At 41.0% G+C, this 17,627-nt stretch overlaps 1 protein-coding gene across 4 annotated transcripts in view; it reads left to right on the top strand.

The window, feature by feature from the left end:
• The window catches only part of furinb (furin (paired basic amino acid cleaving enzyme) b), a 118,747-nt gene that overhangs the window by 27,327 nt on the left and 73,793 nt on the right, over positions 1-17,627 (top strand). The window contains exon 2 of one of the 4 annotated variants that reach the window (XM_048157693.1): positions 6,848-6,997. The exons of the other annotated variants lie outside the window; for them this stretch is intronic. Within the exon in view, the coding sequence (XP_048013650.1) occupies positions 6,995-6,997 (3 nt within the window). The 5' untranslated portion in view covers positions 6,848-6,994. The remainder of the gene's footprint in view (positions 1-6,847; positions 6,998-17,627) is intronic. 4 annotated transcript variants of the gene reach the window in all.

Raw genomic sequence — 17,627 nt, 5'->3', positions numbered from 1 at the left:
ATGTCTTAGCTGTAAGTATCTCCAGCATTGCACTTTATTAAGGCCAAAAGTTTTGGTTAACTGGTGATGAAGTGTTAGTCTCTTAAACATTCCCTAACTTCTAAATACACTTTGCTATCCATTCCTTTCCAAAGAAAAGTGTGCAATTTGGGATTCATCCAGATACTTCAAGCTAAACTCAAGTATTCTCCCTATTTTCTTCCAAATTGATTGAAGAGGTGATATTAAGGGGTAAGACTGTACTGTTTAAGATCATTTAATGGATAAGCATTGCAGTGGCGGCGACGGTAGCAGGATATACATAATCTGTCTACACAGAAATCTTTTTTTTTTTTTTTTTTTTTTTTTTTTTTGTGAAATACAAAGATATAGTTATAACCAAAAGCAGAATAGTTGGGCATAGCTTCTTTAACACCATCTAACTGGTAGGAAAACCACATGTATGTATGTATGTATATTGCACATTACCATTTCACTGAATACTTAAAGGGTTAGTTCACCCCAAAATGAAAATTCTGTCATTAATTACTCTCCCTCATGTCGTTCCAAACTCGTAAGACTTACGTTCATCTTCGGAACACAAATGAAGATTTTTTGATGAAATCTGAGAGATGTCTGTCCATCCATTGACTGCCTTTAATGTTTACATGTGAGTAAAGCCTAAATGAAATGGCGTGTAATCTTAGCCATCTCTACGGATTCAATTTAAATTAGCACACTTTTCCATTCTTTTTAAAGAAAATCTTTTTAGAATTCCTGCAGTGGTTTTCAATTGCATTTCAATTTATTGTGTAAATCTGCAGAATTAAATTTCCACATAGCCAGTATTGATTCCCTGACACTTAACAATCACAACTCTGAATCAACATTTATCTAAGTAACCTTTTCAAAGGAAGATCCTGCTTTCTCTGTCCACTGATCTGTGCTTTTTTCTGCTCTTATATTGGATAAGGGATTTTGGGAAAAGCTGGTCAAGGCTACAGCATGCCGCATCCTTCCCCTTTTTTCTCTCAAAAAAAAAAAAGTTGTAGTATTTATAACAAGGTGGTTCACCAGCATGCGTCTCGTGCCAGAGTGCATGCTGTTCCGCTCATTTCTATATTTTCATTTGCAATTTTAGGTGCAGTGGCACCACGCTCCATCTGGAGCACATAGGTACAATTTGTCTTCAGTGATGGATTTTTGTATCCCAAGCTTGTTATTTGAACGTACATATGCATACAGAGGATGCACACATGGTGGAAATGTCCTTGGTTAACAATGTGACAATGAGTATGTCTGATTATGTGGTATTTTTGTCCCTTTGTAAAGGAGTTCCTCACAGGAGATCGCTTAATAATTACTCCCCCACTGCTTCTGTTCTCTGCAGTTCTTTATTTCTCCTTTCACCATCTCTGCTCTGTCCTTTCTTCTCTCTTTTCTGCTGCACGGTCTTTTTTTTTTTCTTTTTTATGCTATGCAACTTTTTTATTTTCAGACCTTTCTCAACTCTTTATTAACAGTTGGAAGAGACAATGAAATAGGTCTCTAAAAAAATCTCTGAAATTGCTTAGAATTGATCGAACTAACATATTTTTCACCCAAAAAGCCATTATTGTCAACTCTATTCAAAAAGATTGAAGTAAGGTGTAAAACACAAAAAGTACAGCAAAAATAATCAAGGTATTGTTACGGTATGGTGGTGTAGAGATGAGGCAGATACGGATTTCCACAATAACATAGAACTTTAATCAAACAAAGGCAAGGAGAAACCAAACATACGCTTAACACAAACAGAGAACGGACGAGGAGTGAAGGGAGTGAGTGCAATATATGGGAGTGCAGACAATAGAGTCCAGGTGCAGGTGATGAGTGCTGATGAGGAGCTGACGAGGGAAGTGAGTGCAGGTGTGGAAACAGGAGGATCTTGGGATATGGAGTCCAGGGAAACAAGGGTTCTGTGACATTACCCCCCCCTCCCGGTAGGCGCGTCCTCGCGCCGTAGATGAAACAACCGGGAGGGGGGCGGGCGCCCTGGAGACCTCAAGCTGGTGCAGGGGGAGGAGCAAACTGGAGTGGAGGTCTCCAGGGCAGGTTCAAAAGCCATGGCGGGTCAGGGGCTGAAGGCAGCCATGGCGGGTCAGGGGCTGAAGGCAGCCATGGCGGGTCAGGGGCTGAAGGCAGCCATGGCGGGTCAGAAGCCGAAGGCAGCCATGGCGGGTCAGAAGCCGAAGGCGGCCATGCAGGGTCAGGTGCAGCGGGCTGCCATGCAGGGTCAGGTGCAGCGGGCTGCCATGCAGGGTCAGGTGCAGCGGGCTGCCATGCAGGGTCAGGTGCAGCGGGCTGCCATGCAGGGTCAGGTGCAGCGGGCTGCCATGCAGGGTCAGGTGCAGCGGGCTGCCATGCAGGGTCAGGTGCAGCGGGCTGCCATGCAGGGTCAGGTACCGAAGCCTTTGAGCCGTTGAGCCCAGGCGGCGCTGAAGGACCGGCGGGAGATGGCGGAACCAGCGGCTCCGCCGACCGAAGCGCAGCCGGGGCTCCAGAAGGCCGCAGTTGAAGACAGACGACATACAACAAAGTGAACACCAGGGGGAGTGAGGAGGCCAACTGGAGCTGAGGGACGGAGTGACGGAGCGAAGACGGAGGAGTGCAGTCCAGAAGTGAGGGCAGGCTGACGAATGACCAAGGTGTGAACGGGGGCAGGATGGAGACTGGTGAGACTAGTGGACTGATGGGCCATGGTGGAGACGAGGGAGGTTGGAGCCAGGGTGTAGGTAATCGCCCAGAGGTCCGAGGTGGAGATCTGGGCGAGGGGGTTTGAGGTGGAGGTTCGGCGAAGACACACATGGATGGCGGTGGGAGAGGGAGGCAGGGAGGGAAAACAGTCTTTGGGCTGGATGTTTCAGCAACAAAGTTCATAATAGGAGCAGCTGGCTCGGCGGCGGCTGGAGCGGGTTGCTCGGTGGCGGCGGCTGGAGCGGGTTGCTCGGCGGCGGCGGCTGGAGCGGGTTGCTCGGCGGCGGCGGCTGGAGCGGGTTGCTCGGCGGCGGCGGCTGGAGCGGGTTGCTCGGCGGCGGCTGGAGCAGAGGGCTCGTAGGCGGCGGCTGGAGCTGAGGGCTCGTAGGCGGCGGCTGGAGCTGAGGGCTCGTAGGCGGCGGCTGGAGCTGAGGGCTCGTAGGCGGCGGCTGGAGCTGAGGGCTCGTAGGCGGCGGCTGGAGCTGAGGGCTCGTAGGCGGCGGCTGGAGCTGAGGGCTCGTAGGCGGCGGCTGGAGCTGAGGGCTCGTAGGAGGCGGCTGGAGAACTTGGCTCTGTCCAAAAGTCTATAAGCCAGGCCGCCTCATCTGGCGGTTTGCACAGGGTTGGAGCGGTAGGCTCGGAAAGGGCTGGAGCGGGCTCGTTCATCCCCTCAAATACAATTAAAACCCCCACAGGCACTGGAGCTGGCTCTGTGGGGACTGGAGCGGGCTCTGGAGAGACTGGAGCGGGCTCTGGAGATACTGGAGCGGCTTCTGGAGACACTGGAGCGGGCTCTGGAGACACTGGAGCGGGCTCTGGAGACACTGGAGCGGGCTCTGGAGACACTGGAGCGGGCTCTGGAGACACTGGAGCGGGCTCTGGAGATACTGGAGCGGGCTCTGGAGATACTGGAGCGGCTTGCTTCCTCCTCCTCCGCTTACGGGACCCAGTTGAGGATTGTGGGTTCCGTGTGGGGCAGGCAGGGAGTTCGCTGGAGGGGTATGCGGAGGAAGCCGGAGGTTGACTGACTGGCCCGGCCAACCGTGTCTCTGGATGGACTAGAGACAGACACCCATCCTGAACCCAATCAACGATAACTTTGGAATCATTTAACCATAAAATGGAATTTATGGTTTCGCTTAAGGAGAAACGATAATCGGGTTCACTAAAACGGATGGTGTCATCATCTAGTCCATCCAGAAACAGGGAGATCAAAACTGCTTCAGGCCAGTCAGACACATAAGCGAGCTCAACGAACTCCTCCACATACCTTTCCAGCGAACGACCCACCTGTAGAAGCCCGATGAGGCGTTCGCCAGCAGTCAGAGGAGTGCTAGGTGAGGGAGAAGTTGGAGCCTGGGAGCCGATGAAAGTCTCCATTTTTTTTTTCTGTGGAAAATCCGGTCGGTATTGGTCCGTTCTTCTGTTACGGTATGGTGGTGTAGAGATGAGGCAGATACGGATTTCCACAATAACATAGAACTTTAATCAAACAAAGGCAAGGAGAAACCAAACATACGCTTAACACAAACAGAGAACGGACGAGGAGTGAAGGGAGTGAGTGCAATATATGGGAGTGCAGACAATAGAGTCCAGGTGCAGGTGATGAGTGCTGATGAGGAGCTGACGAGGGAAGTGAGTGCAGGTGTGGAAACAGGAGGATCTTGGGATATGGAGTCCAGGGAAACAAGGGTTCTGTGACAGGTATGTTTTTCACACTTTTTTTCTAACTAGAAGGAACAATATATATACTATATTCTTAATCCGTAGGGTTTAATATGGAGTTGGCCCACCCTTTGCAGCTATAACAGCCTCAACTCTTCTGATAAAACGTTTCGATAAAACGATAACGATATGTATCGCGATATACACGTGATCGATATCAATAAAAAATGTGTTCGATAAAACGTTCGATATTTTTTATTCTTCGTTGGAAGAAAACAGAGGTTGCAAAGCAAGTTTGGTTGCATTAACAAAGGCACTCGCTCTCTGGTAACCTAGCAATGTAGGGAGTGACACGCTAACAGCCAATCATGTAACAGTATCAATTTTGGTTGCGCCATATCGTTGTCTCGTGCTGGTCTGCTGGGTTTCTCTTCAGTAACCGGCAACTGATAAGCAGAAAATGAGTGCCGCAGCGAGCGAGGAAATTGTAAATAAAAGAGGAAAAGTGAGACCACCTGACTATTGATCTGTTGCAGAACAGTAGATGTGATTTTGCGGGACAATGCGGGACACATGAGACAGATAAATTTACAACTATTACGCTATGTAAATATTGATTTACATTGTGTTGGCAAACTTGGCATATGCGCCGATTAATGTTTCTGCCGGTGGGTGCCCACACTATAATGTTGCGCTTATGGCAACATTAAATCCTGGAGAGAAGACAATTCTAGATTCACGGCTGCACATGCAGGAGGACAAAAGTTTGAGCGCGCAGATGTGATATATGAGCGTGAGCGCACGCACGCATCCAGTTTTGTGCAAGGGAATCCGCCTATGAGTGGAGAGATTGCTCGCGCATTTGATGCGCTCTCGACATTTTTCAATATAATAACGCCATAGAACCCGCATTAAATGAAATATTAACGTGAGAAGAAAGTCGTGTCTGAATTTCGCAATTTTGTATTGGTTAAAACAAATGGAGAATATCTCGTTTTTCTGTAGGTGCTCGACCATTTCCGTGTGTAGCGCTTGACCGCCGCCGTTCGTTGGAAATATTTAACATCAGGATGGATGATTACATGCTTTAAATCATCGATTTGGGCAGCTTTGAGCAGCTGTTGAGGTTCTTATCCAGTATGGAAGATGAAATCCTTGCTGGTGTAGTTGTGTTTACCGACTTTGATGAGGCCTGCTCTTTGCGCTGTCCACTCAGTTGTCATCATAGGGAAAACCTCTCTCTATGATTGCGCTGGTTGGTTATTTTCACGGCTAGAATATGACGGCTGCACAAATAGATTTTTAAATGCTCACAGTTTTTATTATATTTCTTACTGTGGTATTGTAATTTCAGGGATGAAAAAAGAAATACAGACATAAATGAAATGCGGGACACTACTTAAGTCTTGCGGGACAAAGCTCCTAATTTCGGGACTGTCCCACAAAATGCGGGACGGGTGGTCACCCTACTTTAGACTTATGTTTAGAATTATTTGAATTATTTGAGTTTTCCATGGTTGTTGACATTTCTGTCTTAATAACTGAGGGGATTATGATCAGAGGAAGGTTAAGTTTAAAATAAAAATGTTTAAATGTCCTTATTTTAAATGGGTCATAAAAAATATCAATAATTATCGATATCGACCGATATGAAACACTGATATCGTGATACAGTTTTCAGCCATATCGCCCAGCTCTAGTTGAGGTTAGGCCAGTCAAGTTCCTCCACACAAAACTCGCTCATCCATGTCTTTATGGATCTTGCTTTGTGCACTGGTGCGCAGTCATGTTGGAACAGGAAGGGGCCATCCCCAAACTGTTCCCACAAAGTTGAGAGCATGAAATTGTCCAAAATGTCTTGGTATGCTGAAGCATTAAGAGTTCCTTTCACTGGAAGTAAGGGGCCAAGCCCAACCCCTGAAAAACAACCCCATACCATAACCCCCCTCCACCAAACTTTACACTTGGCACAATGCAGTCAGGCAAGTACCGTTCTCCTCACATCCGCCAAACCCAGACTCATCCATCAGATTGCCAGACAGAAGTGTGATTTGTCACTCCAGAGAACACGTCTCCACTGCTCTAGAGTCCAGTGGCGGTGTGCTTTACCCGTGTTCAAATGTTTGTAGTCTGTAAGATTTTTTAAAAATATTTTTGGAAGAAGTCTCTTTTGCTCACCAAGGCTGATCCATCTGATCAACAATACTGTAAAAAACTGTAATATTGTGACATTATTTTAAATAATATTAAATATCTATTTGAATAGAAAAGCATTTATTTGTAATAATGTAAATGCCTAAAAGATCAAGACTTTATTTAAAGTCTTGATCTTTTAGCTCCAGTTTTTTTGTTTATTTCTGATCCCTCCAAGTGTTGCTGGTTTTGTTCAAACATAACTCTTATAAGATAATTAATTATATTTAAAGATAATTAATTTCTGAAATAAATGGCTGATTTTGTCAAATAGATGGACACAGACTGACAGAGAGAAAGAGAAGTTGTTGCACATACCCACAAGAAAACACCCCTGAAGGATGAGGCTTCTTGCTCAGGGGCTCAACAGCAGTGGTTAGAGAAACTGCCCCAGGCTGCCTTTGAATCCGGATCTTCATTCATGGTACAGTGATCTTGCTGCAAAGACACTCAGCCCATGTTTCAAGCTTGAAAAGAAAACAAGCCTCTTGTCTGTCCATGCACACTGTTTTCCTTGACTGATGAATGGATCATTTTTTTGAAAATACACAGTAAACATGTCTGATCTTTCAAGCCTATTTCTTTTCACACTGTCAACTGTATATTTACGACAGAGAAAGTCTCCATAGAAACATGAAGTGTTAGAGGACGTTTTCAGTCTTATTACAGCTCAGCCATGTGAGAAATCCCTCCAGAGCCGTCATCTGAACTACAGCGGTGTTTCACTGAGACAGAAAGACTGAAATAAATGCACTGGCTAGTTATTATAGTCATTACCTCTGCTCTAAAAGCGCTCATGATAAGCAGCAAAGCTTCAGGGAAGATGCTCCTTTTTCTGTTACAAAAAAGTCTTTATGTAATTGAGGTGTTTTTTTGTCCCCCACCCCTTCCCCTGAAATGTCCACAGGCACAAAGGAAGGATTTCAAGCTAAGCAAACGTTCTTGTCGTAATGATTTCACAAACATTGCATGGAGAAAGAGCTTTGTAGGGCATATTCTAATGCTTGACATACATCTCCAAAAAACATAATGGTTATTTACTGTTTTTCAAATGTCACATCCTAGAAAATCTCATGGGCCGTTTTGGCTTTAAATATCTCATCATTTTTTTTAAGGCAGTTCGCTTCAAACAAAGATCTGAGGTCTGATTTATGACTGTAATGTTCAGTGCTGGTTTATCTCAGCTGTCATTGTCATCTCCTTTGCTTGACAGTTTATGAATGTGAAAATTGAACCCGAGACTTGGGGCTAGGCTCTTTTGAGCAGCCACATAGCGACATCCTAGGAACACATTCACAACACCATAGGGCCTGTTTACACCTGGTCACCTCGTGCATTTTTATTGATCAGATAGCTATTCATTTTATTAAAAACCTTTCTATTTACACTTAACTACATAAGTGTGTCTCTGCAAATTGACTATAGATCTGATCTTCATTTCCCACACTATATGCAAATTTCAAAAAAAGCAACAAATATGAGCAGCAATTTGTTTATCATTAGCTAATTTCAAGATCAAAAATTTCAATATGAGAAAAAACGGTATCAGCACTGCTCACTACTTTTAATGAAAATGATTGTGTGCTTAGCTTCAAGATCTGATGCCGAACTTTCAGTTTCATTTGTGGCAGCTTGCATGTTGGCTTGCTGAAGAGATCCTCAGCTACTCATCTGCAGCAGGTCATTTCTTTAGCGATGCATGTTGCAGTAGGCTGTCATATTTGACTACCAGAGCTGGTAATGCCCTAACACGTTTATATTTTTACCATATGTGGCTTCAAAAACCAGATGCATTTGCACATCTCCAGTTTCATCTGGAATGCGTCACGAACCACCACCTAAAGTGGTTCGAGTGATCTGAATAAATCCATCTCGAATGTTTTTCGGAGGGCATTTATACCTTATACCTGGTCTTTTCACGATCAAATAAATGCTGATATTTTGAACTTTGTATTCATCAAAGCCTGAAGTAGTGCAGCTGAAAATTCAGCTTTGCCATCACAGAAATAAATTACATTTTAAAATATATCAAAGTGAGAAAACAGTTATTTGAAATTGGGTAACACTTACCAGTAAGGTTCCAGGGCTCTACTGTAACATTTTTCTTTAGGAGCACTTGTGCTCCTAATAAAAAAATTTAGGAGCACAGTCAAAAATTTAGGAGCACTTTCTGATCAATAACAGACATTATTACAGAGCGATATTTGGCCCTTTAATTTCCTGGGGCATTTGTACCATTATAAGAGCAATTTTTCTAATCTTATTAAATGCATGCATCATATTTAATCAATTTCTTAACTTAGAAAATTTGTTTTTAAATGTTAAACAATAAATTCAATTACAACAAAAAGACCCAATCAGACTGTTACCAATCAAATGAAATCATCAAAAAATCCATCTTTGCACTGCAGAAGTGGCACAGAAGCTCCATCTGAAGTGGTATTATTTAGACATTTACAGACTGCTTAATGAAGCCCATGGATAAATAATGTTGTATGAATGTTTTTAAATATATATATTTTTTAAATTTAGAAATATGTAAAAAAAAAAAAAAAAAAAAAAAAATCTTTAAAAGTTTAATATTTTAAGTAAAAACAATCTATGTAAAGTGTAAATATGAAAATAAAACCGCCAGTAGGTGGCGGTAAATCTTAATGTGCGAGTTATTAATTCAGTCGTTCAAAACGCAGTTTTCACTGTTGCTTGGAGACGCGCAACAGTTCTGGTGTGACTTTGTTTGAAACTATTCTCATGAAATCGAGCAAAAACAGATAGTACTGTGTACTTGTACTTGTCACTTATCAGCTTGTTTATTGTACTATAATCAGATCAGTAAGTATCACATTTGCAATCATGCCAATACTGAGAGAAACAGGAGTAACAGTCGTGTGATACACATATTAGTCTTGCTGCGAACGATGGTGTCACTGGTGTTCAGCAGCAACATCGGTTATCACTTGCCCACCGTTAGCACCGTTTTGATTTTTTAATAGTAATAATAATCATTTCGTTTAGTTAGAAAATAGACACTACAGTTAAAACGGAGCACGTCTGCTCAATTCAGTGAGCAGCAGAAGTCAGATTTCACCTCACTTCGCCCATTTCGCCCATAGATGAAAATGCGGTTGACAAGCAAAATGTAAAAGCGCATATTTAAGCGAGTTTGTCATTGTACCGTTTTGTTGTTGTGTTTTTCATTAAGAATAATAATGAACCCACCCACTATTCAAGCAATTGCCGCCTCCGAATTGCCTCTACTTCAAAAGTGAAAGTAATATAGGCTATGCACACGGGCATTCATAACAGGCGTGTGTTTTTTTAATCAATTTTTGGAGGCATATTTGCTCCAAGCCCCCATTAATTTCCGACCTTGATTATGATAATCCAAATGTAGTATTTACAATTAATTTGGCTGCAAAGAAACAGCGGTCTGGTAAGTGCGCGTGGCTGCGTCACACCGGTTGCACCTTGTAAACAGTCTTTTAAGTGTAGTCCGGAGTGCACATCTTTTGCACTTGCTCTGCTGTGCTGACTAAAGCAAAGTCTTTGAATTAAGGCATGCTGTTACGGCCCATGACCAAAATAACAGCTCATGAACTTAATTAAATCAAATAATGGACATGGACCGAACACATGAAAGAGTCACAGACACTTGTTGCAGGTTTTTAAGACGCCAGTCGCCTTCATTTACTTATAGCAGACAAAACAACTCAAACAATCAAACAATACATAATCACAAACATAATCTAACAAATAACAACAAAAAAAAAGAACAGTAAACAGGTAGGGCAGCTAGGAAAACAAAGAACGCCTGTCTACAGCTGCTCTCACCAGCAGTTCTTACCTGACTCCCGACAATAAAAAACAGGTGAATCTTCCGGGCCTCTGCTAAAACTAATAATTAAATCCACTACCCGTTACCGATTAAACAATATAAAGAACTAATCGCAAAGAAAAACACATGTAAAATAGAGCAACGAAAGCACCAAAAAGACAAATTAAACTGATAACAAAATAAGGACTAAATTGCTCCAGAGAAGCAACGAGAGCGGCGGGCGAACGAACAAAGGGAGACGAGGAGAGAGATCCATTGTTGCCGCCAACGCCTATTTATGCGGAAATCCCAGATGACATCACTCTGCTTCCACAGATTGGGGATTCCCCACAACGCCACCTAAAGGCTTAAAAAAAAAAAATTACGCAGATATACGTAACACATGCGAAGCAGCCGATTGCAGTACAAAACATAACTGTTGTTCAGTTTAGATGCATTTTGGGAGTTTTTATTCCGATTGTAGATCTATTCATTTGAATTGATCGGGTCACTCGCGCCAGTGCGCATAAATATTTTTTCACAGTCGCACGCAGTTATTTTCAGGAACAAATGCGAGTGAAATGGGGGCACTGTAGAGCCCTGGGTTCATTTGTTAACATTAGTTAATGTATTAACTAACATGAACTAACCGTGAGCAATACATTTGTTACTGTATTTGTTCATCTTTGTTAACGTTAGTTAATAAAAATACAGCTGTTCATAGTGTGTTCATGTTACTTCACTGTGCATTAAAGGAATAGTTCACCCAAAAATGAAAATTATCCCATGATTTACTCACCCTCAAGCCATCCTTGGTGTATATGAATATCTTCTTTCAGACGAACACAATCAGAGATAGATATATTTAAAAAATATCCTGGCTCTACCAAGGTTTATAATGTTAGTGAATGGGGGGCCTGTTTTGAAGCCCAAAATAAATGAAGGCCATCGAAATAATCTATATTGCTCCAGGGGGTTAATAAAGGCCTTCTGAAATGAAGCGATGAGTTTTTGTAAGAAAAATATCCATATTTAAAACTTTATTAACTATAATAACTAGCTTCCAGCAGATGGCCTTCATTTATTTTGGGCTTCAAAACAGGTCCCCCGTTCACTACCATTAAAAAGCTTTGTAGAGCCAGGATATTTTTAAATATATCTCCGATTGTGTTCGTCTGAAAGAAGACAGTCATATACACCAAGAATGGCTTGAGGATGAGTAAATCGTGGGATAATTTTCATTTTTGGGTGAACTATCCCTTTAACTAATGTTAACAAATACAACTCTTAACAGTAGTTCACAATATTGCTGTTTTACGTGTATATTATGTGTATATATTCCATTAACACCAGCTATGATGCCATGTTTTAAGTCCAGTTATTTTCAAAAGTCCAGTTTGTGCAAATACAGCTGGGGAAAGACTTTCTTACTCTTTCATGTTGAGCTTTTTTCTACAGAGGCAGAGAGAAAGCGTGTCAGGTTAAAAGAGGCTGAGAGAAGGGAAAAAAACTCCTGTTTCTGAGTTACAAACACCTTTGAAATGGCTGACATTAAAGTGTGGAGAATGTGGTCTCTCTCTCTCTTTTTTTTTCTCCCTGTCCCATCATTCCCACTTGCAATAGACGTACGCACAAACACACACAGCAGCATGTTTCATCTTCAGCTGGCACGTCTACTGAGAGAATGATATTGGTGTCACTTTGAGGTTTTACTCTTTGAATGTCATCTGTATAATCAGGTCCCACCAACCTCAGAAAGTTGCTGACCACTTAGGATTAGAGCTGAAGTCGAAATTGAAAGGTTTCATTTCCATTCAAGGTCTTTGCCAGTACAGTTAATTAGTAAGTAATCTCACATCATTACTATAAGTAAAAGAGTAGATTTTCTGGTCATAATTAGGTCCGCCGCCTCTATGACACACAAGTATTTATTAAGAAATGCTCCGTATAATTCAAACTGGCATCATTCTGTTGGGGAACATATTCTGTGAGTGTCTGTACAAGCTGGTTAACCTCCTCACAATAGCCATCAATCCTCGGATCACGCCTCTGCGAGTTTCACGCTAGAATAAAACATCAACAAGCAGACCTTGTGTTTTTTAAATCACACACACAGCTCTGAGGTTCAAAAGAAAATGAGCCGCGGTGGAGAAACGGTGGGCATAACTAACTCTTGCTCATGGACATCTGAGCCCCATCGATTTGTTAGCGAATCTCCTGTGTGTCAGATGCTGAAGCGCATTGGGAATGAATCATTGTCATTATGGTGTTGTGAAGAGCATGATTCAGAATAAGGTAAAATCTGGTCAGGACAGGTAATGGCTCTCTGGAGACGTAGCAAAATATTGTCAGCAGAAGTATTCCTATTAAACCGTTATGAGTAATGAGCCCTTTTGAGAATTCGCACTGGGTTTTGGGTACTTAATTCTGGGTCTGTGGAAAAGACATCTTTTAGGAATTCTTTAAAAGGTCATAGTTCGTAATATGCAGCATTTCATATATGAGTAATCCCCTGGTTGATGTTGATGAATGCTCCCAGATGGTGTTTAACATTACTCTAGAAATGTTTTATTTTAAAGATCTGGTGGTTTTTTTCCCTGTTTTATTTGTAATTCTTTGTGCATCTAAGTTCATAACCTACAATGTGCAATGTGAAGTGGTAAGGTTTTGACCATGTCAAAGTCCTTGTAAAGCAAGTTGGTTCTCTCAACAGCTTTTTTTCTGCCTTGTAAATTCAGCTTGTACATCTAATCGAAAAGAGAAAGACTAAAATCTGAAGTCCACTTTTTGTTGAAATGGTTTCAGTCTGAACTAGGGCTGCAGGATTTATCACACAATATGAATATAATATGTTTTTACTCCAAACTCACTGCTCAACGACAGTTGAGCATCCTTCTGTGAGATTATGTGGCTTCTTACACAGAATAAGGCAGTTTTGTATATTAGCCATGTTTAACCCTTAAATGCATGACTGTTTCGCCAATCATTCTTACATATTCGGGTCTTTATCGACCCGGATCTATATCTAACACGGATGGATCTCTACCTGTCGTGATAATATAAAACTCCTCTGATATTAGAGTAACAATTACAGAAGAATAAAATAAAGCATATTTTGTTACCTTTTGGAGCTTGAAAGGGCTCGGTTTGAGCAGATGTTTTATGCCATCATCACTGTCCTCGTCAGAGCTCATTTCCCAGTAAATTCAGCAAATAATGGGCTAGTTTTATGTTTGAGGTCACAAATATGAGCCCATTCGCGATCTCAAACTATATAATTTTCAACATCTTCAAAATCAATATTTCGATCGCTAACAGCTTCACCAGATCCATCCAGTGACAGTTACAATCATATTTGATTGCGTTCAGTACTTGCTCTGCAGTAAATCGCTGAGCCATTTCATGTTTTTCTTATTATTTTGTTTTCTGTCTGAATGAGTTGTCACTTCAGCATTGTGTATCAGACATTGCCACCTTGTGGAATAAAAGTGAATTGCACTTATTCCTTCATCTAAGGTTCAATTATTGTTGTGAAGAAAAAATATATGTACACTCATACACACCTCGGGTCGTTAGCGACCCTATACAATTTTTACAAAAAATGGATACAAAAATAGGCATTCTTTTATAATTTTATGATTTTTTTCTTGTTATATACGTTATAATGAATTGATTGAGGAATACTAAGAAGGTTGATGTCTAACTTTAAAAAATGAACGAGGAGGAGGGTAGTGAATGATGTCCTGGGTCACTAAAGACCCGAGGTATGCATTTAAGGGTTAATCAAAGCGTTTCAATCTTCTGTTTATTCAGCTACAGCGATATGATGCATGTTATCTTCTTCTGCAGCAGGGCATATTTCTGCGCAAGACCGCCCTCTGGCTTCCAGATGGAGAAGCATTTACTACTGACCACAAAGCTGTACAACTCTGACAAGCTGCACATAAAATAATCGCAGCCTTTGCCAAATCGCGTGTGGTTTAATCGTGATAAATCGTGCAGCCCAAGTCTGAAACCATCTGGTCAAAAATGGTGGTGCCAGACGAACACAGTCATCCACACATAGCACAAAGTACCCTAGCCATGTGAACTGTGAACCCAGTACTGACGATAAATTAGTGCTGTTGTCAGGCATTATCTTTCTCAACTATTTAACGTTTCAAAACTGACTGCGTTTAACTGAATACTCGGCAAGACGGGCATTTTGACATTCTTTTTTATGTATTTGACTGTTTAAGCGCATTAAGCAGCTCATTTCGGTACTTGCGAGTTGCAACTCACAAGCTGTTTGAGACTGAGAAGCGGCTTGTGCGCACCACTTATATAGATCAGTGGTGTGAGCGCGAAAACCTGCGGGATTGACTAAAATGATGCGCAATACAAGCGCTATTTAACCAGAGCGAATGAGACGAGTGGGAGAAAGGAGGCGGAGAGAGCGAGAACGCTCAGCTGACGTTATTGCTTGTGCTGCTGGCAGCAAAACAGACCAGCTCGAAATTGGAAAGACATGAGACTGATCGGCCAGTCACCAGTCTGGACCAGTCATGCGGTAAATCAGCCGATTCCGGTCCCTGGCTGGTCGATCGGTGCATCACTAACAGAGATATATGCTAATATTTATATCAAAATATTTATCAAAGTATGTCCTTATATTGCTCAGTTTTTAAGCTTGCTCTCAAATTACAATGTGCAGTGATGTCAGTGTGCTCAGTGCTTATTATTAATTTGCTCACATAATTATGAAAATTAGAGGGAGCATTGTTGTGACTAGGTACTTGGCCGGAGAAGCTTGAGAACCATTGGTTAAGACTGAATGTGGCTGTAAAGCACTAATGCGAAACAAGCCTCGTTAGTCACCATCAGAACAGTGTAAAATCTCTGTCTGTCAGCCTCACTGGTGCGTGAGAGGAAGAGGGAGAGCTCTTGCTTCATTCAATTGCTTCATGCAATTGCTCTTTCGATTGCTTCATGAAATGAAAAAAGGACACTGTGATTCATTCAGGAGAGCTTAGCATCTTCTCACCTTTTCACTGCAACTCTGACCTGCTCAGGGGAGCGACGATATCCCTTTAGTGCTGGTTGTCATCTGCCTTGCAGTTGCTTACAACTGGATTTGAGGAGTGAAAGCAGCACCTAGATCAGTATGAAAAGTCTGTTGCAAGCAGGAGTAATTAGCAGATGCCAGATTCCACTATAGGTCAGATCAATAGATCAGCATGGTTTTGTTGTGCAGGCTATTCCTCTGTGTTCAACGCTTAGGGAATGTTTGATTGCCTTTTCTGTGCTCTGCTTTTGGATGAAAAACTATGGAGAATCCTTTATCAGTACCTTTTAATAAGACCTTTCATGTCTTCCATTAATATAGAGAGCTTCTTCCACAAAAAGGCAGAGAAAAATAATGTAAAAATGTTAAATAAATTAAATAAAGAATAAAATAGATAAGTGAATTTGACATTTATTATGTTTCTTATGTTCAAAACTTTGGGGTCAATAAAGTTTTTAATGTAAGAAGGCTGCAAATAGTGTGAAATATTATTACAATTTGAAATAACAGTTTTATATTGTAAAGTGTTACCAATACATTTTAAAATAAGGTTCATTTAGTTAACATTAGTTAACATGAACTAATAATGAACTGCACTTATACAGCATTTATTAATCTTTGTTAATGTTAATTTCAACATTTTCTAATACATTATTAAAATCTTGTTAACATTAACGTTAATGCACTGTGAACTAACATGAACAAACAATGACAATTGTATTTTCATGAACTAATGTTAATGAAGATTAATAAATACAGTAGCAAATGTATTGTTCATGGTTAGTTCATGTGAGTTAATGCATTAACTAATGTTTAACTAATGAACCTTACTGTAAAGTGCCACCAATGTATTTTATTTAGGGATGCTCATTTCGGTTAAATTTCTCGACCGACAACCGACGAAGTTACCGACCGAGTTATCCGATTATTAACCGTTAACTGATAAGATTATAATATTGTATAGCCTATATATATATATATATATATATATATATATATATATATATATATATATATATATATATATATATATATATATATGACATATATATGACATTAAATAAAAAATACAATTGACGAGTGTCTGTGTCTTCCATGGGTTTATTTTAACATGCAAACAGCAGCATAGAACAGATAAACAACAGAACCTGGATTCATATTATCAAATTGTCACGCACCTGCAGCGTTTCTGACAACAGAAAAAAATAATTTAAATAAAAGGCATAAAATAAATAGGCCTACACTAAATATTTTTCACTTAAATGTTTAACAAATTAAGATGACAAAACAAAAACACGGTGAATCCATTGAAGCTTTGAACAACCGGTATTTTAGACATTTTTTCCGTCAAATAAAAATAGCAGGCCTACCTCAATCTACACATTGTCTAGTTTTTGTTTAAAAAAAGTAACATGTCTACGTGTTGTGGGGTTAGTCTGGAGCGCAGCCTGTTGACCGTTAGACCCGCGGCAGAAAACACCCTCTCAGATGGCACTGATGTCCCGGGAATACAAAGATAACGCCGCGCTAGAGTGGCCAGCCTTGGGAAGCGCCTTTCATTTGCTTTCCACCATTCTAGAGGATTAATATCCAAAGAGGGCGGGTCGTCTCTCATATAGATGTCAACTTCTGCTTCGATGCTTGTGGATATTTGGTTCGCAGGTGATACTGCATTGTACTTGTGCTGCTGCTGTATTTTAATACCGCGTGGCATATTTTACAAGTAACTTCTTCACCCTTTCTGTCGAAATGGTCCCACACAGTACTTCTTTTCGCTCGCTTCATTTTGCTTGTTGCTTAGCGAAATATGTCTGGCACGTGTGACACGCCCCGCGAGTTAACAAATAAGCATATATGTGTATATATAGAATCTTTTTCTTTAACCATGCAGCAAACAGCAAAAAAAAAAAAAAAAAAAAAAAAAAGAAAACAAACAAACAAAAAAAAAAAACGTTTAACTGATAGTATTAATCGGTTAAAATTCTTACTTTCGGTTATTGGTTAAACGGTCAATGTGAGCATCCCTAATTTTATTCCTGTGATGATTTTTCAGAATCCATTACTGCAGTCACATATCACATGATCCTTCAGAAATCATTCCAATATGGTGATTTGCCGATCTAAAAACATTTCTTATAATTAGGGCCCTATGATTTCAGCAATGCAGAAAACGCGGACGGAATCGGGGAAACCAGT

Source organism: Megalobrama amblycephala, linkage group LG15 (assembly GCF_018812025.1).
Source record: "Megalobrama amblycephala isolate DHTTF-2021 linkage group LG15, ASM1881202v1, whole genome shotgun sequence".
Classification (NCBI taxonomy): domain Eukaryota; kingdom Metazoa; phylum Chordata; class Actinopteri; order Cypriniformes; family Xenocyprididae; genus Megalobrama; species Megalobrama amblycephala.
The sequence above is the reverse complement of the archived record's forward strand: the minus strand, read 5'-3'. Positions and strand labels throughout refer to the sequence as shown.